Here is a 24,331-nt window from a genome sequence, read left to right on the forward strand (position 1 = left end):
TGAAGACAATGTACACACCTCGCGTCTTTTTAGTAGACAAGAACATCTCAACTGTACTTACCTACCCTTACTTTATTCCACCTACGCTGAGAAACAATGATTCCTCTCATTACAATTAATCATCAGATCCAACTAACACCTCAGAGCAGAACTTATAATTATTAAACGTTCCTCTGACTGCTCCTTATCCTCACCTGCTCCTTAGCAATTTATATAAGAACATTACTTTCACTAATACCTACTGTACAGCTGAATGTGATTATTTGGTGACAATGATGAACAAAACAAAACTGTACTGACATATCTGCCCAAAAGAATGAACCATCAACTGTTAACACCTAAATAAACTCAAATCTGGCCCCAACCACACTAATAATTTAGAATGTGGTTCACGATGGAACAGTCCATGAAAGCAAAACATATCTACTTGTTTAAAAACTTTTTTGTACATTCTTTCCTCCTTGGTGCACAAGGAAGTGGTTCTTGGCCTCAGAACTCAGAAATCTTACCATGCTGTTTGGGTCTATATCTGGCCTTTCTAAAGCAATGGTGATGCAGTTCAAGAAGATGAAGACAAGAACAACGTGGTCAAACATCTTGTGGGCGATAACCTTTTGGAACATCATGCGGAACCTGAGCAAAGACATGAATATTAACTGCACATTGTAATGATAGCCAATGCTGTACACAGCTCTATACATAGCTGGTGTTGTATGACATGGCGGAGATAGATGGTGTTATACATGATGGTGGAGATAACTGGTGATATACATGATGGTGGAGATAACTGGTGATATACATGATGGTGTAGATAACTGGTGTTATACATGATGGTGGAGATAACTGGTGTTATACATGATGTTGGAGATAACTGGTGTTATACATGATGGTGAAGATAACTGGTGTTATACATGATGGTGGAGATAACTGGTGTTATACATGATGGTGGAGATAACTGGTGTTATACATGATGGTGGAGATAACTGGTGTTATACATGATGGTGGAGATAACTGGTGTTATAAATGATGGTGGAGATAACTGGTGTTATAAATGATGGTGGAGATAACTGGTGTTATAAATGATGGTGGAGATAGCTGGAGTTATACATGATGGTGGAGATAACTGGTGTTATACATGATGGTGGAGATAACTGGTGTTATACATGATGGTGGAGATAACTGGTGTTATACATGATGGTGGAGATAACTGGTGTTATACATGATGGTGGAGATAACTGGTGTTATACATGGTGGTGGAGATAACTGGTGTTATACATGATGGTGGAGATAGCTGGTGTTATACATGATGGTGGAGATAACTGGTGTTATACATGATGGTGGAGATAGCTGGTGATATACATGATGGTGGAGATAGCTGGAGTTATACATGATGGTGGAGATAACTGGTGTTATACATGGTGGTGGAGATAACTGGTGTTATACATGGTGGTGGAGATAACTGGTGTTATACATGATGGTGGAGATAACTGGTGTTATACATGATGGTGGAGATAGCTGGAGTTATACATGATGGTGAAGATAACTGGTGTTATACATGATGGTGGAGAGAACTGGTGTTATACATGATGGTGGAGATAACTGGTGTTATACATGATGGTGGAGATAACTGGTGTTATACATGATGGTGGAGATAACTGGTGTTATACATGATGGTGGAGATAACTGGAGTTATACATGATGGTGGAGATAGCTGGTGATATACATGATGGTGGAGATAACTGCAGTTATACATGATGGTGGAGATAGCTGGAGTTATACATGATGGTGGAGATAACTGGAGTTATACATGATGTTGGAGATAGCTGGTGATATACATGATGGTGGAGATAACTGGTGTTATACATGATGGTGGAGATAACTGGTGTTGTACATGATGGTGGAGATAGCTGGTGATATACATGATGGTGGAGATAGCTGGAGTTATACATGATGGTGGAGATAGCTGGTGTTATACATGATGGTGGAGATAACTGGTGTTATACATGATGGTGGAGATAACTGGTGTTATACATGATGGTGGAGATAACTGGAGTTATACATGATGTTGGAGATAGCTGGTGATATACATGATGGTGGAGATAACTGGTGTTATACATGATGGTGGAGATAACTGGTGTTATACATGATGGTGGAGATAGCTGGTGTTATACATGATGGTGGAGATAGCTGGAGTTATACATGATGGTGGAGATAGCTGGAGTTATACATGATGGTGGAGATAGCTGGTGTTATACATGATGGTGGAGATAACTGGTGTTATATATGATGGTGGAGATAACTGGTGATATACATGATGGTGGAGATGACTGGTGTTATACATGATGGTGGAGATAACTGGTGTTATACATGATGGTGGAGATAGATGGTGTTATACATGATGGTGGAGATAACTGGTGTTATACATGATGGTGAAGATAACTGGTGTTATACATGATGGTGGAGATAGCTGGTGTTATACATGATGGTGAAGATAACTGGTGTTATACATGATGGTGGAGATAGCTGGTGTTATACACGATGGTGGAGATAGATGGTGTTATACATGATGGTGGAGATAGCTGGTGATATACATGATGGTGGAGATAGATGGTGTTATACATGATGGTGGAGATAGCTGGTGTTATACATGATGGTGGAGATAGCTGGTGTTATACATGATGGTGAAGATAACTGGTGTTATACAAGATGGTGGAGATAACTGGTGTTATACATGATGGTGGAGATAGCTGGTGATATACATGATGGTGGAGATAGCTGGTGTTATACATGATGGTGGAGATAACTGGTGTTATACATGATGGTGGAGATAGCTGGTGTTATACATGATGGTGGAGATAACTGGTGTTATACATGATGGTGGAGATAGCTGGTGTTATACATGATGGTGGAGATAGCTGGTGTTATACATGATGGTGGAGGTAACTGGTGTTATACATGGTGGTGGAGATAGCTGGAGTTATACATGATGGTGGAGATAGCTGGTGTTATACATGATGGTGGAGATAACTGGTGTTATACATGATGGTGGAGATAGCTGGTGTTATACATGATGGTGGAGATAGATGGTGTTATACATGATGGTGGAGATAACTGGTGTTATACATGATGGTGGAGATAACTGGTGTTATACAAGATGGTGGAGAGAACTGGTGTTATACATGATGGTGGAGATAACTGGTGTTATACATGATGGTGGAGATGACTGGTGGTATACATGATGGTGGAGATAGCTGGTGTTATACATGATGGTGGAGATAGCTGGTGTTATACATGATGGTAGAGATAACTGGTGTTATACATGATGGTGGAGAGAACTGGTGTTACACACGGTGATGGTGATAAGTGATGAACACTTGTGTAGATTCTTAGACTCTGCAACTATAGAGCTTGTTTAGATGTTTCTTACTTGTTTTGAGGAGCGAACATGTAGAGTGACCAATCTTCGTGGGTCTTGCACCATTTAGGCTTGTAAGGCTCAAGTATCTTGCGGATGCGGAAGCAGTAGCTCTGGGAACAACATGAGAGGAGACATGAGGAGACTAAGACCAACATACATTAAAAACAGGATTACATCTGTCTGTGATTATCTTGGCGCAGTGGAGTTTATATGGTCTCCCCGTGTGGTTTCCTCCGGGTGCTCCGGTTTCCTCACACAGTGTGTGTTAGGAACTGTAAGCTTCAGTGGGGCAAGGACTCATGTGAATGATAAATATTCTCTGTACAGCGTTGCGTAATATGGTGGTGTTATAGAAATAAACAACAATAATAATATCTTATAAGTACATCTGCACATACATTTAAAATGACTTTAAATATGGGTGACTTGAACCACAGCTTCCAGCAAGCCGGCAGATGTCATTCAACAGCTGTTGTCTTGTTTAGACAACTGTAATCTGATTTCACACCCTTCTATTCTCACTTGAGTTGAACAAATTCAGAGCTCATATGAAATATATAGAAGTTCTCAGGTAGCACAAGCAACGGGCAAAGAAAGTTTAAAATGACAATAGGAAACTTCATAACAAAGACCCACTGTAAGACTCTATCAAAAGACGGGGTAAATGGCAGTAAAATCTCAGTTCTTGCTATTATAACATTGTGATTAATTAGCACAATGTGATCTAACCGGGATATAAAACTTAATTGCGCTGTATTTCCTGTAACAGAAAAATCAATGAGTATTAATTAGTTGCTGGGATACTGCAGCTGTAAGTACACCATAGAAAGATTAAGACAATGAATGTATATTACTCTACACATTCTTCTTCCCAGACGAATCATTAACAAAGCAGTAATTAAAAACACTTCGGGACAATGTAGCTAAGTTCCTCTGCGTGAGAGGATATGCATTTGAGTCACGAGAAAAAGAGAGCAACGAGTAGAAGACTATGAGAAAACAGAAGATAGATATTATATGTCCCACCAATGCCCTAACCCAAAATGTAACAAAAAATGACTTACGTCTTCAATGTCATCCTCATAGTCCACCGGGTCTTCCTTGTGCTTATCCACTCTCACAAACAGATCGCTGGGCACGTGCATCATTTTTCCATTGCAGTCCTGATAGTCCGCGGGCACCATGGCCAGAGGGCTGACGCTTAGGGAGTGTCGTAAGGTAGGAACCTGTAGGAGTTCTGGGATGTCAAAAGACCCACGAGTGTCCAGAGAGCCTGCCCGACGATGGAGGGATATCCTGCCCACAGAGGTGGGCTTGCAGTCATCGGAATCATCGTCCGTGCTGCCCTTTCCCTCGCCAGATAGCAGAGACTCTCTTTCCCCAGACTGGTTCTTTTTCTTAATGCTTGGGGCCCGGCCAAGACTGTTCCAGCTAGAGCGACGGCTGCCCCAGTTGCTGTAAGTGCCCCAAGGTGCACATGGGGAGCTCCGGATACTGGCCTGAGGGCAGATATACAAATGTTTAATTTGCCTTAGCAAAGTTAAAAATAGATGAACACTTTTTGCCTTCCATGTCGGTCGTCCATCCAACCCCCATACAATGCCGGCACTATTCACCTGGGGCCTGATTCATTAAGGATCTTAACTTCTTATTTCAGTCTCTGGACAAAACCATGTTACAATACAAGGGGTGCAAATTAGTTTTCTGTTTTGCACATAAGTTAAATACTGACTGTTTTTTCATGTAGCACACAAATATCAACTTTACATTTCAGTGTACAAATAAGCTATCAAGTATTTGTGTGCTACATGAAAAAAACAGTCAGTATTTAACTTTAACAAAACAGAAAACTAATTTGCACCCCTTGCATTGTAACATGGTTTTGTCCAGGAGACTGAAATAAGAAGTTTCTTAAGTTAAGATCCTTAATGAATCAGGCCCCTACTGCGTAGGACACAGTAGTATAGTCATAGTATAACTAATTAGCCATTTAAGAGATATTGATTAACTTTCTAGACAGTTTGGGAAAACAATATATAAACCAACATTCTTTACTTTAACCAATCTAAACTTTATCTGAATCTCCATCAACTATCGGACAGAACATCGGAGACCCACCAGAGACTTCTGATCGCAGACTGATGGATCTATCGAGACATTGCTTTCCCTTCTTGAATCCACAAACGAGTGCACGGAATCCATACACGGGGAGCTCTTTGGGGTGGGCATTGGTGTGGCAGCTGTACGCATAATGATGGGAGGGGGCATTGCACAGCGAGGATCGAGATGCCCATTGGGGGTCACAGCAAGCGAGTACATCTTGAGCTCTGTAGGTAAGATAACAGATGATATGTTCAAGACTATCGGTCCTCCCTTAAAACGGTTCACTTACAGCAACGACTAGTTGGGTATACTCCAGGCCAGAGAAGTAATGGGTTGTATTCACATAATTAAATGGCGCGATAGTGACCAGACAGAGTGACCCCTCCAACTGAGTGAAACTATCTATTCAGGGATAAAGTCATTTTTAAAGAAAATAAAAACTTTTACTTAATATATAGCATTCTATTACTTGCTTCCATCTGAACTTTCATGTATTTGTATCACCGTCCACTTGTGCGCTCCGCATTGGGTACAAACTACCAGAAAGCACCTATGTGCAGTATCCAAGGGCACGGACCTAAAACAACTGAGGCTGACGATATACAGACATGACTCGAAAGCACAGAAAGATCAAAATCAGTTTTTTTAGTAAAAGGATAACATGTCAAAACCAATCACTGCAATGCATCTGAATGTGATGAGACCCTATAATTCTCATAAAAGATAGTTAAAATTAAGAAAAATACCTGTGGCACGGAGATCTTTGAGCTTTTCCAGGTCTTCGTCAAAGTTGGTGGAGACTTTGTCTTCGTCGATGTCTGACCTGGTGGCGTCCCCCTGGAGGGCAGATAAAAGATCGAGTGATGGGGTTGTCTGAGTTATATCTGTGTCTGATCACTAATCTTTCATGCAGTGCTGCCTGTACGTGAATTACCCCCGTAGTATGTCATCGATAGATCCATAACTACCAAAACTTTGCTGTTGGTCCTGTAAATGATTCATTAAAAAGCTGAGATAGTCAGAGGGTGCACGCAGCAATTTCTACGGGGCTTGGTGACTGCAACCATAACAAGGGACAATTCAACCATTCTTTATGTCACAACTACACTTAATGAACTACGCGTCAATTACGTGCGTCTATTTAGGGACAGTTTTCCCTAACTGCTGATTAAAAGGACACTATAGATATAAAAAGAAATTAGGTTTAATTACCGTTAAATAACGGTTTTCAAGCCACAATTTTCTACGTGGCTAGTTGCAATACTGTGCAAACAAAAAATTCTGAAAAAATTAATAACCTGTGAGTCTTGACGTCAAGAGGAACAATATTCCAACATAATCTGTTTTCTTTCTCTAGGGCACCAACTATTTTGCTTAAGGTCTTTGCTAAGACACAATGGACCTGAGTCATTAAGGAGAGCAAAGCATAAAAAAAGGAGTCACTTTGCACCTGGGCAAAACCATGTTGCTGTGAAGGGGGAGGTAAATTTAAAATGTGGGGAGAGATTTATAGTTGGGGTAGGGCATGTCCTAGATCAACTTTAAATTTCATTGTAAAAATAAAGCTTTTCAAGTATCATCATTTATTTATATAGCGACAACATATTCCGTAGCGCTTTACAATTGGGGACAAACATAATAAACAAACTGGGTAAAACAGACAGAGAGGTGAGAAGACCCTGCTCGCAAGCTTACAATCTATGGGACAATGGGAGATTGACACATGAGGTTAAGTCTACATTTTGCATTTTTGGCCCAGTCAGGCTGCAAAGGTAAAAGTGACTCATAAGCTAAATGATCAGGGGGTAGTTGTCTTGTGTGAAATTGTGTAACAGGCTAAAGGTAGCGAGCTTAAGAGGGTGGCTGAGGAATATTATAAGCTTGTCTGAAGAGGTGGGTTTTCAGAGAACGCTTGAAAGTTTGTAGACCAGAGGAGAGTCTTATTGTGCGAGGGAGAGAATTCCATAGAGTGGGTGCAAGTATCTGTGCGCTACATGAAAAAACAGCCAATGTTTTACTTATATGCAAATTAATAAACCCCTTGCATTGTAACATGGTTTGTCCCGAGAACATTTACTACTTTTTTTGCCTTAATTTCTTTAATGACTCAGGCCCATTGGATGCATCCTGCAGACCACTATCTGTTAATCACAAGATCCCAACTGTGAGTACTACAACAAAGGGTACGTTTAGGTATTGGTTGCTATGTGTTACAGCACATTTATTCTCATTGTTACCATAGTAATAAATATATCCCTGTGTTCTATTAAAGTCTGGTAATGACATGCAGTTATATGTTAGATACAAAGAGAAAATACAGCATGAGACCGCTTGTGTTAACCAGAACCAGGATCCAATTCAACATTTTAATGGTCGAGTTATTTATTTCCTGAATGTAATCATCTGATGAGCTGAAGACTATAATATATGATATATTATAGTCCGTTACTTTATTACATCTACGGAATTACTTTATCTTTTAGGCCATTTACGCTAATTTGATGTTCGATACCACTTGAAGTGTCTCGCTGTCGAGGGGGCTGCGGGTGATTTTTCATATTAATGTCCGTTTCTCTTGTGATCTTGAAAAAACTTCAGAAAATCGAGGAATACTTTGATGACTAAATGATTTTTCCTTTTTTTTTATTTCTTTAATTAGACGAGGACCCGGGTGATGTTAACGAGGTGCTAAAGACACTGAAACACACCCACTCATTTCCGAGGCTTCAAGGTTATTCGGAGACTTAGATCATCTCTTGGCAAATACTACCCGTTAGCAGAAAATTGGGGATAGTCAGCACTTTGGGAGGGGGACCGGGGGGGGGGGGGGGGGGAGGGGAGAGGGGGGCTCGATTTCCAGAAAGTGCTGCAATTTTTATTAGCCATTTCAAGCTCCATTTCGACACTATAATTCACTGAGTCGTCAAACATTACTGTGCCAGACACGCTTATCATGTGAATGTGAATGTAGATTACTGCATTACAGTGACATGGATATATCATGTCCGCTTAATGCCCCTGACTTTACCTCATTACTGATTCTCAGATAAAGTCCTGCCTGGGAGTGTGTCTACTAATCTGCATGGCCCAACAAGTCTTCCCACTCTGTACTGAGAGCTTGGTTTATAACCCAATACCCTGAGTCAATGGATTCCGGCATCTGGATGAGGCAGGCAGTACCACTACATTATATATTAAAATAAATCATGCTATGAGACAAACAATTTCCTGGCGCCATAGTGTGCATTTATTTTCCCTTGCGCCAAAAGGAATAAAACTTAAATGATATTATACAAAGCATAAAGGGATATATAGTATTTCCCCCTACTGTCGTGTTATTTTAGCATCTCAAAGACATTCATAGAATTTTTATCCATCACCCAGATGCGCTAATAAGCACTAACAAACGGCGGACAAACAAGGAGGGTGTTCCGTAAAAAGATGGGCATGTCTCTGATGTCACTGGTTCCTAGGGAACGGATAGCGGCATATTCATGGGTACTGGTTCAGCCCTAAAACGTCTGCCTCCGATGCGTGCAGGCTATTGAAACACAACAGAAATTTGTCTGGTAGCGTTACCTCCGCCTGGAAGCCTTCCACCAGGATGGCCACTAAGAGGTTGAACAGGACGTAATTCCCAAAGGTCATCAGAGCCACAAAGTAAAGAGCTGCCCAGGATGACGTAGAGGCCATTCCGTTGTATAGGACCATGTTCCAATCTTCCTGGGTGAGAATCTAAATAAGAGGGAAAGAAGACAAAGAAATACCATTGTTATTAATGAACTCAATGCTACTGTTTCATTCTCTCCTTATGGGGGAGCAGGCAATGGTCGGCGTGTTTCCATAAGAGCCATGACTTTGGGCATAGGATGGGAATTTGGGTTGGTGTTCTTCTTAAACATCTATAGAAATAACAATTGAAAATATAAACTGCATACAGAAAACAGGTTATATTCCCTTTTTAAGATCTTTCTTCATACAGAGTACAAAACCGTCCAACCTAAAAACACTAGACGAATGTAAACCAGATATGAACCAAGGAGTTGATGGATGGCTAGTGAAAGCCATAAGCTGTTTTGTAATCTCCTTGGCTAAAAGTCGCAACAGGTTAAATTAAGAATCCAATTTCCACTCTCCGCTGTTTTATGTCATTTCTTTTTCTTTTTTTTTTACATTTTAAGAGTTGATGACAGAGCCAGGCTTTATGGCTCCACTTGGAAGGCATCAAAGCAATTTTTTAATGGAGTTAATTAGGCACCGAGCGCCCACTGTGGAAATATGGGCACAGTTCTTACAACAGATTGTTCTAAGTCTTCTTCAAAAAGACGGAGAATGCAGGAAGTCCTGATAACGCTCTCTACGGAACGCACATAGTCTGGATGTGTTCCTTCATTCCGTGGCCAGTGGAGACGTTCAATGAGCACATTCTAATGTGGGATTAGTCCTCCTGGAGCTGAACTTAATTAGCCCAAGATTCTTATCTCCTTGATTATGTTGGGAAGGACTGAGTTATATTGGTCAGAAGTAAGATGCAATTTATGATATTTGTATTAGGCTAAATAAGGTATATTAACCATCTCATGACTGGATGGCTTCCCCCATTCAGGACCTCGCCGCATTTAGCCAACGTGCTAAGGTCACATGGAATAACTTTTGTATTTCTTAGTATACAAACTATATTGTTTTGTTTTTTTTCTAACTGACTTCCATTTACTTGAATAGTGGACTCAATATTTTTATCTTTTGGGCATCGTATAGTGAAAAGCACTGAAAACTGGTATAATATATATATATATATATATATATATATATATATATATATACACAGATGGTCAGACCCTCAAGTTTCTAAAATGTAATCAGCAAATTCTGCCGATTGTAAAGACATTGAACATCTGTATATTAGACAAGGTCTGAAACAGTTATAGGGTCAGTGGACAAAGGTCTATATTTTAAAAGTCTTCTTTTTTTAACCTTCTACTGGATACAAATCCTTAAGGAAGGAAGAGGGGATAGGGCAGGTCTGGGGAGGACAATGGTGGGGGTGGCCTTCATTCTCTGTGACAAATAGGGGCGGACTGGGCTGAGGGGCAGGGGGGCATTTGCCCCCCAGGTTGGTCCCATACTGGGCTACCTTGGGCTGGGTCATTGGGCCACCTGCAGTTTTTTCCTTTAAAATGTTCTTAATAGGCTGTTAAGTCTAATCTTGCCCCCTGGGCTAAACTTTGCCAGGCCACCACTGGTTCCAAATGTATATAATGTAACAAGGAAGTAACCGCACTAATGCAGTCTAAAGGAAGGGGCTGTTAGTCTTCTTATATTGAAACAGTGCCTTTAGTAGCACTGGTAGGAATAACACAAGGATCATGCATGAACCGGGTGAGCAGGTCAGCCAGAACCCATTCAATCTTGATACTTCTTCTGCTGTTACACTGTTACTATACTATAAGAAGACTCTAACAGCGACTTCCTTTAAACGCGCCCTTCCTCATTACACTTTACATTGTCTGAGGGCAGGGGAGCGACATCCGTTGCTGGGCCCCGTTTGCTTTGCTTTTCTGGGGGCCACCGCATGGGTACAAACTACAGTAGCATCCTGGGCCACAAACCTGGGAACCGTATCAGCTGTCCTGCATTCTAAAGTACTGAAGTAGTTCACTTTATGACATTAACGCATTTTGTATGAATACAAATCACACAGAATGACTACAGTGAATTATTGAGCTAGGGAGAGGGTCAGTGTTAGGGTTGAGGAAAAAATGTTTTGTTAATTATTTAATTTTCATAATTTATTGAACTTTTTTTTACCCTGGATCTAACAGTGTTGGTGTGTGTGTGGGGGGCGGGGGGAGGGGGGTTGGATATACTCCTCCCCTACACTCTTATAGATTATAAGCAGCAGGGTGGCTCAGTGGTTAGCACTTCTGCCTCACAGCACTGGGGTAATGTGTTCAATTCCCGACCATGGCCTTATCTGTGTGGCGTTTGTATGTTCTCCCCTTGTTTGCGTGGGTTTCCTCCGGGTGCTCCGGTTTCCTCCCACACTCCAAAAACATACTAGTAGGTTAATTAGCTCCTATCAAATTGACCTTAGTCTCTCTCGGTGTGTGTGTGTGTGTATTAGGGGTTACCCATGCGTGTGAAGGAGACCAAGTGGGAGGGGCTAGAACAACCTGTAGCCAATCAGAACATTAGAATGTTAACATCAGCACAGAGTGTTTCAGCATAGTCAACTAATGTGTGTCCAAATGTGTGCAAGTCTGAAGCGAGAGGAGTCAGGCCACATGTAGGCAATCCATGCAGCTAAACATTAATGGTACAGAGGAGAGGGATGCCTATGTCAAATGCTCCATATGAAACAATCTTTATACACCCAGGTCAAATTTGACATTAAAATGTAAGGCCGCAAGAATTTTCCAAATATTTTCGATCATCGACTTTTTAGAGCGGTTTCCCTGAAGATTTCTGGTGCAATTTTAGAGACATCCTTACCTGGAACACAGTCACAATGGCCCAGAGAAGGGAATCAAAGTTCTTCCGGTCGGTAATAGTGTCTCCGGTATCTGTCCGTAGTGTAAACTTACAACCAAAGAGATGCATGCCGAGAATGCTGTAGGTAAGAAATAAAACACAATAGAATTACCCCATCACTGCACAGGACCTTTGGGTAGGTGTGAGTGGTGGGGGGAGTAGTAGTACTGGTAGTACCTACTTGGAAAGGTCTTAGTTTAATTAAGTTAACATTAACAACTGTCCTGTATGCACATGTAACATATATCTTGCTACGGATGACTACGCTCAAAGCACTTATTGTACAGAAACGGGGATGACACTGACGAGCAAAACTGATGTAATAGCAGATATGACCCAGTACCTGAAGATAAAGATGAAGAGCATGAGAAGCATGCAGAAGGTGGCCACATTGTCCATGGTCTTCATCAGGACCACCAGTTGGCGGCGCAGAGCCGGCATGAACCGGACCAGCTTCAGCACGCGAAGCAGTCGAAATGTCCTGAGCACAGACAAACCCCCATCTGACTGTCCGATGATCTCCCAAACACTGAATGACAGGAAAGCAGTATAAGCGGTAAGTGTCTCCATCAATGGAACATGGCGACCTACAGGCAGTACACGGTCACAACGTAACGCTAACAGCGGAGAGGACACGGTGGACAGCGTGAGATGAAGCAACAGCTGAAGCCTCTCATTTAAGTAACTTCATCCATCACCTATGTATCAAGCCTGTATACATTCAAGATGACTGCTAAACATGATGAGCATCTATATGTTGGCATATAAGGGCATGAAATGGCCAGTCTATCTGAATACGGGGGCAATTCATGCACTAACAAATCTGACACATTCTCTCTGGTGAAAACAGAGACTTTATAGACTCATATAAGAACAAGGGAGATTTATCTCAGTAGACAGCTTTCTTCCCTCAGGTTCATTTTAGGTTGGCAGGGGCGCGCTGGGACTTGTAGTTCCACAACAGCTGGCGAGCCACAGATTGGCTATGCCTGGCATAGAAACATACTAAGTATCATTGCTCCCGAATGCCAGCCCTGGATTTGATAACCAGCAATCCCCCCAACACACAGTTTGGTCATGCACAGACGACTCTGTGACAGGTCTTCTAAGAGAGACACATTGATCAACCGAAAATCATTTTCTTCTCTACGGAACTCCCTGATTTTTACACTAAGCTACAAGTGAATCAATTTCAAAAGCCAATTTCTTTCAAAGTTCTACTTAATTAAATAATCTTTGAATAGCCATCTGGTCCAGACACAGAAAATAAGTATTGACTTTCCGTACGGTTTCCTTGGGAGTCAATCCACTTAGGAGTTGAGGGGGGTAGTATGGCAGAAACAGATATACAGAGAAAGGTAAGGAAAATATCACTCATGGTGCAGAGTAGACCAATTCTCACTGCCATGTACATGGATCAGTCTTCGTCATATTAAATCATGTCATTTGTACTTCAGTTTACTTTCTTAAGTGATAACATTAATAAGGAAACGATATTGTGTATATTTGTGCACTTTACAGTTGCCAACATTTAAATACAATTTCCAGGGACATCTTGCTGCTGGATTAATGTAGCCCCTGATTTAGGAACACGACCACTGGACATGACTATAATACATGTTAACTGTAAGTTAAATGCTTAATATCAACTTATCTTATACAGCACGCAAAATAGGAATATAAAATGACAATTGCTTGAAGAATATTAGAAGTTAGTTTTATAAAACTCAGACAGTCTCTGAACTGTAGGGTAACGATTCTATTTTGCTTAAAATTACTTGTTACCACGGGAACAGACATTGATAGAAAGCTACCCGGGAGAGGATCTGGTAGGGTAATCGCTTGGCTGGGCAATGCTCTCTCTGTCCGCTATCCTTTCCCTTGCGGTAATGGTGACATAGAGAGAGAACTTGGCCAGATGAACGATTAGCATACTTTTTGGGCTTATTAGGCCAATTAGATTAGATGACTTGTTGATCTCAATAACGGATGACTGCAGAAGGAGAACTAAAGGCTTGTTTTTAATGAAAAATCTTCCACTAACACTCTCAACAATACATGCATGTTTCAATAACTTGCCAGAAGAAATTTGAGATAGAAAGTGTTTCGATAGCAGTCAGTACCGTAGGCTCATGAAAAATCTACCGCAGGGTACTTTATTACCATTATTATTTGCAGTTGATTTGTAAAGCCCCACAGTGCGACACAGCGCAGTACAGTACATACAGCATATATAAAACAGGGACATGGTGTATAGACAAAATAAATGCAGACATGAAAAACGGGATAGGGAGGGCCCTGCTCATTAAAGAGTTTACAATCTGGTGGAAAAAGGACAGGGCTGAGACAAGAGGAGCGAGTGTGGCTCAGAGTGGAGATTGGGACAGCTGTGAGGGTATATTAGTGTGGGCCGGGTTGGTGGAGTAGGGTAAGCACTAACAAAGAGGTGAGTTTTTAGAGATTTGAATGCTGGGGAGAGTCTGATCAGGCGTGCTTGGGAATTCCATATGTTGGTAGCAGCACAGGAGAAGTCTTGTAAGCGGGGGTGAGAGGTGGTTACCAGAGACGAGATGAGGTGCAGAGATAGATCTAAGGAGATGTGGAGTAGAGTATTTTGAGATGAGCTCTGAGATGAATGATGGGGTGGTGTTGGGGAGGGCTTTAGAGATGAGGGTGAGTTATTTGAATGGGATTCTGGAGGACACGGGGAGCCTGTGTAGGGATTTGCAGAGTGGTGTGGGGGATGTGGAGCACCGAGAGAGGGAGATCCATCTTTGCAGCATTTTGAATGGATTGAAGCAGGGACAGACGGGTGCGGGGAATGCCAGATAGAAAGAGCAGGGGCAAATGCAGGATTTGTAGAGGGGAGTTTCCACACCATGCAACCAGTGGGCGTGACCAGCATGCATGGGGGCGTGGCTATAATTTTAGACAGTGCTTGGCTGCTCTCCAACTCTTCCTATCTCTATAATATACACGGGCAATGCTGCCTGCACTACTGTTAGGTGCACACAGTTCTCCCTTTTCAAGCAGAGCCGTGTGAAGTGGGAGCAGGGTCCAGCTACCTCAATTATACAGTGCCCCAGGGTTGGAGGGGGGTTTCCAGACACTAGGAAACCCCCCTCGGTTTGCCTATGAAGAGGTTGTAGTAATCGAGACAGGAGATGATGAGAGAATTGATAACGGTTATTCTAGCAACATGGTGTACATTTGTAAATTGCCTTTATATATCTACAGTTAGCTACATAAAGTCAGCATTCTCATATACTGTATAACAATAATTATAACACAACAAGCTTTGCCAAGCAACCAGCAAACAACATGACCCCATGAGAGGTAAAGACATTTACTTAGGCCAGGCAGCTGTTGTGGAACAACAAGACTTAGGCTGGTAGGACACGCTTGGACATGTTGTCCAACAGCAGCTGCTGAGCCACATCCGGCTTATGAGAAGCACTGATGGTAAAATAAAAAAGCAGTCACCTGATGACGACAATGATCCCATCGAAGATGTTATATGGATTCTTGATGTATCCGAAGATTCCAAAAGCCAGGAGCTTGAGAAGCATCTCCAGGGCAAACATGCTGGTGAAGACAATGTTACTGATCTCCAGGGCGTTCGTCAGTTCTTCTGGCTAGAGAGAGCAAACAATCTGGTTACCCCATGATCTGAAGTATCAAATGGCAACGACACAATCGTCCATTACTGGATGGCTTTCATTAATGGAGAGATTCAGCCAAAAACCCTTAGAGATGATTCATGAGATAAAAAAGCTGATTAAAAGGTAATAATAATATACATGAAATAACTTGAGTGCTTATACTAAACTGAATGTGTCAATTCACTCCTCTGCAGCAGGCAGGGAGAATGGGCTTCTCTAACTAAGCAGGCAGAGAGTGACTGACAGCTTAGCAGACTTGCTGTACAGAAATACACTGGGTACCTGATGTAGAATACCCACATTCTGCCACTGAAGGGAGTTAAATATATATTTTGTCTGGACTTTTCCTTTAAAGAGAGACAGGAGGACATGAAACCAATAGAGGGATAAATGAGAAGTACTTATTAGTGTCGTCATCACTTCCAATATATACCTTTCATTTCAATACTCTGCCAGGGCATGTTGGAACTTAGTCCATTAACAACTGGAAAACTACAGATTGTCTGACGCTGATATCATCATCATCTATTTATATAGCGCCACTAATTCCGCAGCGCTGTACAAGGAACTCACTCACATCAGTCCCTGCCCCATTGGAGCTTACAGTCTAATTTTCTTAACATATACACAGAGAGACTAGGGTCAATTTGATAGCAGTCAATTAGCCAACTAGTATGTTTTTGGAGTGTGGGAAGAAACCGGAGCACCCGGAGGAAATCCACGCAAACACAAGGAGAACATACAAACTCCTCACAGATAAGGCCATGGTTGGGAATCAAACTCATGACCCCAGTGCTGTGAGGCAGAAGTGCTAACCACTGAGCCACCGTGTTGCCCATAATATCCAGGTAGAAGCTGAAAAACAGTCGCATTTCACTAAATCAAGTCACCTGTGGCTGTCACTGACAAATATAATAATTAATAACTAATACATAGCATTACCAGTGAACAAATTCAGATGCTTTTTTTTTTCCTGACCTTGACAACCGGAGCTGAAATCACTGAAATATTTCTGCCCACCAGAATAATATGAAGAGCAGAACGCTGCTATCACTTGAGAATTGAGCCAGTAATAAAGAATACACTTTGCATAACTCAGCCAGCGTTTTGGGTGCTGGCACAGAATGGATTTTTCCTATGATCTGATTATTCAACTCTTTTCAGCTTGCGACATGTCCTCTATCAAGTAATGAAGTCTGTCGGAGTGTGAATGAGCTAATTAGATGCCCAGTGGTTTGGCTGGATGTCAGCCGGCTGTACTGTCTGTGGGAAGGGGGAGAAGTGCTCAGATTTTGCAAAAACTCTCCTTCGAATTTTCCCTAATTTGTTAATAACAATCAAATGCGCAGTATGGTTCCAAATTTTCTATATAATGGATGCAATCCTCACTAAAATTACTTATTTTATTTATAAGTCAATATTTATTTTTTACTATTATTATTAAGTGGGGTACTTAAAATGCAATAAAAAGACATTAAAGTCCAGAAAACAAAGTATGACTTTTAAACATCAGGGTCGCCACAGACGGTACAGTCATAGCCAAAAGTTTTGAGAATGGCACAAGAATTGGTTTTTACAAAGTTTGCTGCTTCAGTGTTTTTAGACCTTTTTGTCAGATGTTGCTATGGTATACTGAAGTAATATTACAAGTATTTCATAAGTGTCAAAGGCTTTTATTGACAATTACATTAAGTTTATGCAAAGAGTCAATATTTGCAGTGTTGACCCTTCTTTTTAAAGACCTCTGCAGTTCGCCCTGGCATGCTGTCAATCAACTTCTGGGCCACATACTGACTGATGGCCGCCCATTCTTGTCTAATCAATGCTTGAAGCTTTTCAGAATTTGTGGGTTTTTGTTTGTCCACCCACCTCTTGAGGATTGACCACAAGTTCTCAATTGGATAAAGTTTTGGGAGTTTCCTGGCCATGGACCCAAAAGTTAGATGTTTTGATTCCCAAGCCACTTAGTTATCATTTTTGCCTTATGGCAAGGTGCTCCATCATGCTGGAAAAGGCATTGTTCATCACCAAACTGTTCTTGGATGGTTGGGAGAAGTTGCTCTTGGAGGATGTTTTGGTCCCATTCTTTATTCATGGCTGTGTTCTTAGGCAAAATTGTGAGTGAGCCCACTCCCTTGGCTGAGAAGCAACCCCACACATGAATGGTCTCAGGATGCTTTACTGTTGGCATGACACAGGACTGATGGTAGCGCTCATCTTTCCTTCTCCGGACAAGTGTTTTTTCAGATTCCCCAAACAATCTGAAAGGGGATTCATCAGAGAAAATGACTTTACACCCAGTACTCAGCAGTCCAATCCCTGTACCTTTTGCAGAATATCAGTCTGTCCCTGATGCTTTTCCTGGGAAGAAGTGGCTTCTTTGCTGGCCTTCTTGACACTGGGCCATCCTCCAAAAGTCTTCACCTCACTGTGCGTGCAGACGCACTCACACCTGTCTGCTGCCATTCCTGAGCAAGCTCTGCACTGGTGGTGCCCGATCCCACAGCTGGATCAATTTTTTGGAGATGGTCCTGGCGCTTGCTGGACGTTCTTGGGTGCCCTGAAGCCTTCATCACAGCTATTGAACCTCTCTCCTTGAAGTTCTTGATGATCCAATAAATGGTTGATTTATGTACAATCTTACTAGCAGCAATAAGCCCTTTTTGTGCAAAGCAATGATGACTGCATGTATTTTCTTGCAGTTAACCATGGTTAATAGAGGAAGAACAATGATTTCAAGCACCATCCTCCTTTTAAAGCTTCCAGTCTGTTATTCTCATTCAATCAGCATGACAGAGTAATCTCCAGCCTTGTCCTCGTCAACACTCTCACCTGTGTTAACGAGAGAATCACTGACCTGATGTCAGCTGGTCCTTTTGTGGCAGGGTTGAAATGCAGTGCAAATGTTTTTGGGATAAAGTTCATCGCCATGGTAAAGAGGGACTTTGAAATGAATTGCAATTCATCTGATCACTCTTCATGACATTCTGGAGTATATGCAAATTGCCATCATAAAAACTGAGGCAGCAGACTTTGTAAAAAATAATATTTGTGTCATTCTCAAAACTTTTGGCCATGACTGTACAACGCCTGACATGCTTTGATGTCTCTGATAGTCAGCCATAGGTGTAACCAGAACTTTGGGGGTACCCCTATCCTTGCTTAGTTAGTGAGCCAGCCAATTGCTTCCTCCTCTTCTATCGCTGCATCTGGTCTTCACTTAATTTCCTGATAACTCAACAGTCCTGAGCGTTAATCCCTCATACTTTTCCTTAAGCCCCTAGCTCATAATGAACACCGCAGAGGGGGGTAGGGCACGGAGTAGCATAGATGGCACCTACAAGGGCTGTGGAGTAGCCCTAGAAACTCGATGATGCGAATCGTGTCCTTGCGCAGAGGAATTGGGGCCTAATGACACAAATCACGTTATCATCACCATCATTTATTTATATAGCGCCATTAATTCTGCAGTCCCTGCCCCATTGGAGCTTACAGTCTAATGTAGACTGCGTCCATCTGCGAGATCCAGGTAGGTGGTCTATTCTCCCAGGAGTCTCCCAGACGTTCCAGGAGAGTAGACAAGTATGAACTGTATATAAAAGCCGCATTCCTGGCATGTTGAATTCTTATTTATTTATTTGTATTTATTTTGAGAGGTTTTATGGAAAACATAGTACTGCGATTCTATATTTGCATTTACAGTGCTTTAAAAACAAACAATCAAATAACTAACGATGCACCAAACCAACACCTCGCGATTTAGCAAGATTCAGGCTCCTGATTTAGGGCTCATTCACACAGATATACTTCTGTATAGCCTATAGATCTCAAATATAATCGTATATGTACAATGTTTCTCCATGTGCGCTCCTAGATCACACCGAGTGTATTCTATAGGGATCAATAATCTCTCCGCAGGGCGCATTGTTCTCCGTGACTATTGTAGAACGTATCGGATTACACCTGAGGAAAATAGTTCTGTTATCACTTGCCAAAACCTAAGCCTAAATTTATTGTATCAGGTAAGCCACTGCTGCTTAATTGTAATATGTAAACTAGGGTTTGCATTTGTTCCAGAACACAGCATATTATTATATAACAGGAATATGCTTTTACTTTGTAATGCATAATTTAAAATCAATTGATAACAGTATCCAGTGCTTTATAGATGGTGGTATAGAATAAACATTTTAAGATGTGGGCTTGGGCTTTCAGTTTCACATGGTGGGGAAAAAAATGTTAAGAATAGTTTTAAAATGTAAAAAACGCTTTATTTAAAAAGTAAAGTATTTTTTCATTCATTGACCTCAGGATGGCGATAATGGAACAAGCATTGTCGGGGTAGCTATTACTGTTTATACATAACTGAATATCTCCATTTCACTCCTCTGCAGCAGGCAGGTAGGAGAGGCTTCTCTAACTAAGCAGGCAAAGAGGGACTGACAACTTTGCAGACTTGCTGTGCAGAAATACACTTTGTTGATTGGTGGATTCATAGACAGGGACAGGGCTGGTGATGTCATAGCAGATCAATGACTGCTTTCTCAACTTTTTTTATTTAGCTGTTTTTCGATCCCACCCGGACCCTCCCCTATAATGTATGAGTGGTTGCAGCTGTCAGTAATAGTATGAAGGAATTAATACTCTACTTTATAAAAGCTGAACGGAATGTTAGAGTAACACTCAACAATTTACTTTCCCTTCACGATTCATATCTAACAATCTTGGGGTTCCGTGGACTTCCCAGTTAGTTCTCAGCTTGACCTGGTTGTCCTTTGTGTTGCAGATCGATCAGCTAAGCAACATATTAAACTTTATACTGAAAAAAGGTCATTCTGCTTTTAATCCACTGGTGCATGGCAGACCAGAAAGAAAAATGACATTAAATAAAAATGTGTCTCGAGGGGAACATCCTGTTTCATGCAATTGCTATTTCACTTACTATCTATAATTGGGGCTTCTAACGAAGATAAAATGTGGATTTTCTCTTTCGTTTGACAAGCATTAATGAAAGCACCATAATTAAAGGATTTATTTTTTATCAGTCACTGAGTAGTCAAAAAGGTATGAAATGAAATGTCAGCAACACATTCACCATCCAAAAATAATACCACAAAACTGCTTTTCATACCACAGACAAATAAGTATATTTTCATATCTAACACATGTCTATTAAATCTACTGTCACCACATAAATCCTCAGCACACTGCAGTTTCATGGACCGTACAGATCTTTACTTAGTGTTATTTTCTTTGCTATATACTATATATCATACTTGCCAACTTTGGCAAGTTGGCCTCCTGGATATCCAGGGGGAGGGGTGCTTGGGCTCGACGAATCGCGTCATTTGGCCCCAACTCCTTTTATTAATATCATCAATATTTCTAGCCTATTACAGCAGGAGGTGGGGCCACAATGACCATGACTAAGCCCCATCCCTGCAATTTAACTAATGAAGTGACCAGGACCTGGGAGGTTTCCTTGATCTCTCGGGAGCCCAGGAGGACTGCAAAAATACAGGGGGTATATTTACTAAACGGCGGGTTTGGAAAAATGGAGATCTTGCCTATAGCAACCAATCAGATTCTAGCTGTCATTTTGTAGAATGCACTAAATAAATGAAAGCTAGGTTCTGATTGGTTGCTATAGGCAACATCTCCACTTTTCCAAACCCGCAGTTTAATAAACCTAGCCCCAGGAGTCTTCCGGACATTCCGGGAGAGTAGACAATTATGTTGTATATAGTTTGTGGACCAACTTTTGCTCCAGGCTCCCTCCACTATAAGGAGATAATGAGTAAACTCTCCTGATTTAGGCAGAACAGTCCCAATCTGGAGGACTGCACCACCGCCCCGACCCCTAGTACGTTTGTTCCAACTGCTTGAACTGTTGGGAGGTCTATACCGTTCCATACCTCCCAACCCTCGCGATTTCAGTGGGACAGTCCCAAATTTAGGGCTCTGTCCCGCAGGTGGAATGTTGAGGGGGAATGGAGGTAGCTAATGGGCAGTCTACCAGCGACTTGTGATTTAGGAAGCATGCTGTTTATTCACCACTGTTCTCAAAGTGGGTGTGACATGTATCTGTCACTGGTGCATGTAGCGTCTTTAGAGGGGGGCTTCAGAGGGCATAGTGCTTCAATGCCAGAATGAGATTCCCTTTTGCAGTGCGCAATTATTAAAATCAGATAAAGGGCTGGTATTGTGTTTTGCCATTTACGCTACACAAAAGGACGTGGAATTTCATCCTATACTCTGCACCTCCGTGCGGCACTCTGACAGTAATAAACGTAATAAAAAGCGACACGCAACAATAATAGTCCTCATGCCCCGTCTGCAGATTAGTCTAAGCCATAAATTAACACTAAATTGAGCAGCATTTTAGGAGATAACTGAAACACCCCCCAGATTAAAAAAAAATGATTGCATGGGAAGTTTGTGCGCTTTTTTCATTTTTATTTTTAGAAATACCACTTGTAGCCAACAGGTGGCGACACAGAGCTAAATCATTTTGCAGAACTTATTTATGAAATCCTTGTAGACATATAGAGGATTTTGGGACAGTAATAATACAGACTGTAAAAAAAGCTTCAGTGTTTTATTTATTTATATCAACATCAGTTGAATTAATGACATCTTTTCAGTTTTTTCCTCCAAAAATGCTGTTTTCGATGAAGTAGAAGCTCTCTTTATTCCATGTGTAACATTTGACGTGTAAAAATGAAGTGGTTTTGTGTAGGTAAAAAAGCCTCTGATCTACAAAACTGGGAACGTCTCACCCCCCCATAATAACGTCTTGTCCTGCAGCACAAAATCCAGGTTTTGCATTTGAGGCATTTCTGTGACGAGCCCACATTTACAGCTCTATATATTAAAATTCAAAATGCCCAAAAGTCGAAAAAATGGGTGTTGTCTACGGCGACGGCTCTTCGCCCTATCTATCAATGGGCTACTGCAGGGGACAGCACTGGATGTAACTCCTGCCAATCATAACGCTCACTGGGGTCCGCCGGTGAGAGCTTCCCGTGTAAGTGGAAGCCTACTGAACAAGGATCTCTGCGCTACAAGTAGGTTCTCAGGATGACGGTAGCAGAAAAACAATGAAAAAAATGCTTTATTAGTATTAAAATATAAATTATTTAATATTTGGTTTTTTTTTTACACATACGTGAACCAGCCAGCCTGGTCATGCATGTACACATGTCCCGAGACTGATTAGGTGGAGCAGTACCTCTCCCCACCAGCATCAGCGAGGCCGCTGGGTGTTTGCTCAGCAGCCTCAGCAAAACGTAATTAATAAACTGCAGAGATATCTTTGGCTGAGACAAGCGGTGATGAAAAATCATTGCTTTGGCCACATATTGATAAATAGATCTATCAGCAACGTTCCAGCTCCTCCCATGAGGAGAAACATTTTGCACACCCACAATCACCGCTATCTCGACGTGTATACCATGCACTTAAATACCTCCCAACTTGCAGTGGGACAGGGGGCGTGTCTACGTCATGGTGGGGGCGTGGACCTGCATCCCGAGGGCTGTCAAGCATTAGGCTGCCCAATGGTGGGAAGTATGCAGGTCCACGCCCCCGCCTTGACGTAGACACGCCCCCTGCCCCCCCCAACAATCTCACCGGCGGGAAAAACATGCCCCCAGGCGGGACAGAGCCCTACATTTGGGATTGTCCTGCTGAAATCGGGACAGTGGGGGGCTGTGTACCTACCCATAGACAAGGCCGCAAATAACAATGCAAAATAAATCTGTACTTGCACAGTGAAACCGCAAGATTGTATGTTTGTGTCTCGGGAGGGACGTTCTCAGATAAACAGTTGCTCGGACATCAAAAAGAACGGTTCAGACAATAGAATCTCTATCTTCTCCTACAACAACATTCCACTTAATTTCTAGGGTTAGTTAATATTCAAGTGCTTATTGGCGGTCTGTGCATGGTCCTCGAGGAATTCTTATAAAATACAAGTTGTCCTTTCTCTGTATAGCGTGTTTCTGCTGGATGTAATGTTATTTGATTACATCGTTTATTGCTCTCCGATTCCTGTTGGTAAATTTCAGCGGCTTCATTTAGAGAAGAAAAACGACTCCATAAAAACAAAATATAGGCAAGATCGGGCTACACTTCAGCAATTAAATCCTCAAAATCAGCGGCTCTGCTTAGCCTCTCTTTTAATTAAAGGCATCTTTTCAGGAGAGGCGATAACGCTTTAATTTGAAAGCCCTGATAACCTTTTTTTTTTTCCCTCCTTCTCTCTTCTCTTGTTTGATTCAGGCGTTTAATAATCGCCTGGATTTCTGCAAAATAACTTTCTACCTGTCTTCAATGTGACAAGAAAGTCATTTGGAAGAAGGATGAAGAAACGGTATAAATTGGAATGTGCCTGGAGATTTAGGAAGGGAGGCGAGAGGCGCCCGTCACTGTGTAATCTTGTGTTTTCACGGAATGTAACTACTGTTGGTTTTAGCAAAACGGCTTTTATTGACAATCCAATACATACAGGCAGTAGGGCATAAATACAGAAAATATATTGGTTGCATAGTCGCCTAGAGTAATATATGGCTGAATTTTGTTGCTCTTTTCAAACTCTCTGTATGAAACGACACGT

General features: G+C 41.6%; 1 protein-coding gene across 1 annotated transcript in view; it reads right to left on the reverse strand.

Moving 5' to 3' along the window:
• Positions 1–24,331, reverse strand: part of CACNA1H (calcium voltage-gated channel subunit alpha1 H) — a 384,050-nt gene that overhangs the window by 57,174 nt on the left and 302,545 nt on the right. The window contains 9 exon segments of the mRNA XM_075179258.1: positions 510–633; positions 3,428–3,528; positions 4,483–4,917; positions 5,537–5,745; positions 6,268–6,358; positions 9,101–9,256; positions 12,014–12,131; positions 12,396–12,581; positions 15,536–15,687. Of these exon segments, the coding sequence (XP_075035359.1) occupies positions 510–633; positions 3,428–3,528; positions 4,483–4,917; positions 5,537–5,745; positions 6,268–6,358; positions 9,101–9,256; positions 12,014–12,131; positions 12,396–12,581; positions 15,536–15,687 (1,572 nt within the window).

Source organism: Mixophyes fleayi, chromosome 7 (genome assembly GCF_038048845.1).
Source record: "Mixophyes fleayi isolate aMixFle1 chromosome 7, aMixFle1.hap1, whole genome shotgun sequence".
NCBI classification, from domain to species: domain Eukaryota; kingdom Metazoa; phylum Chordata; class Amphibia; order Anura; family Limnodynastidae; genus Mixophyes; species Mixophyes fleayi.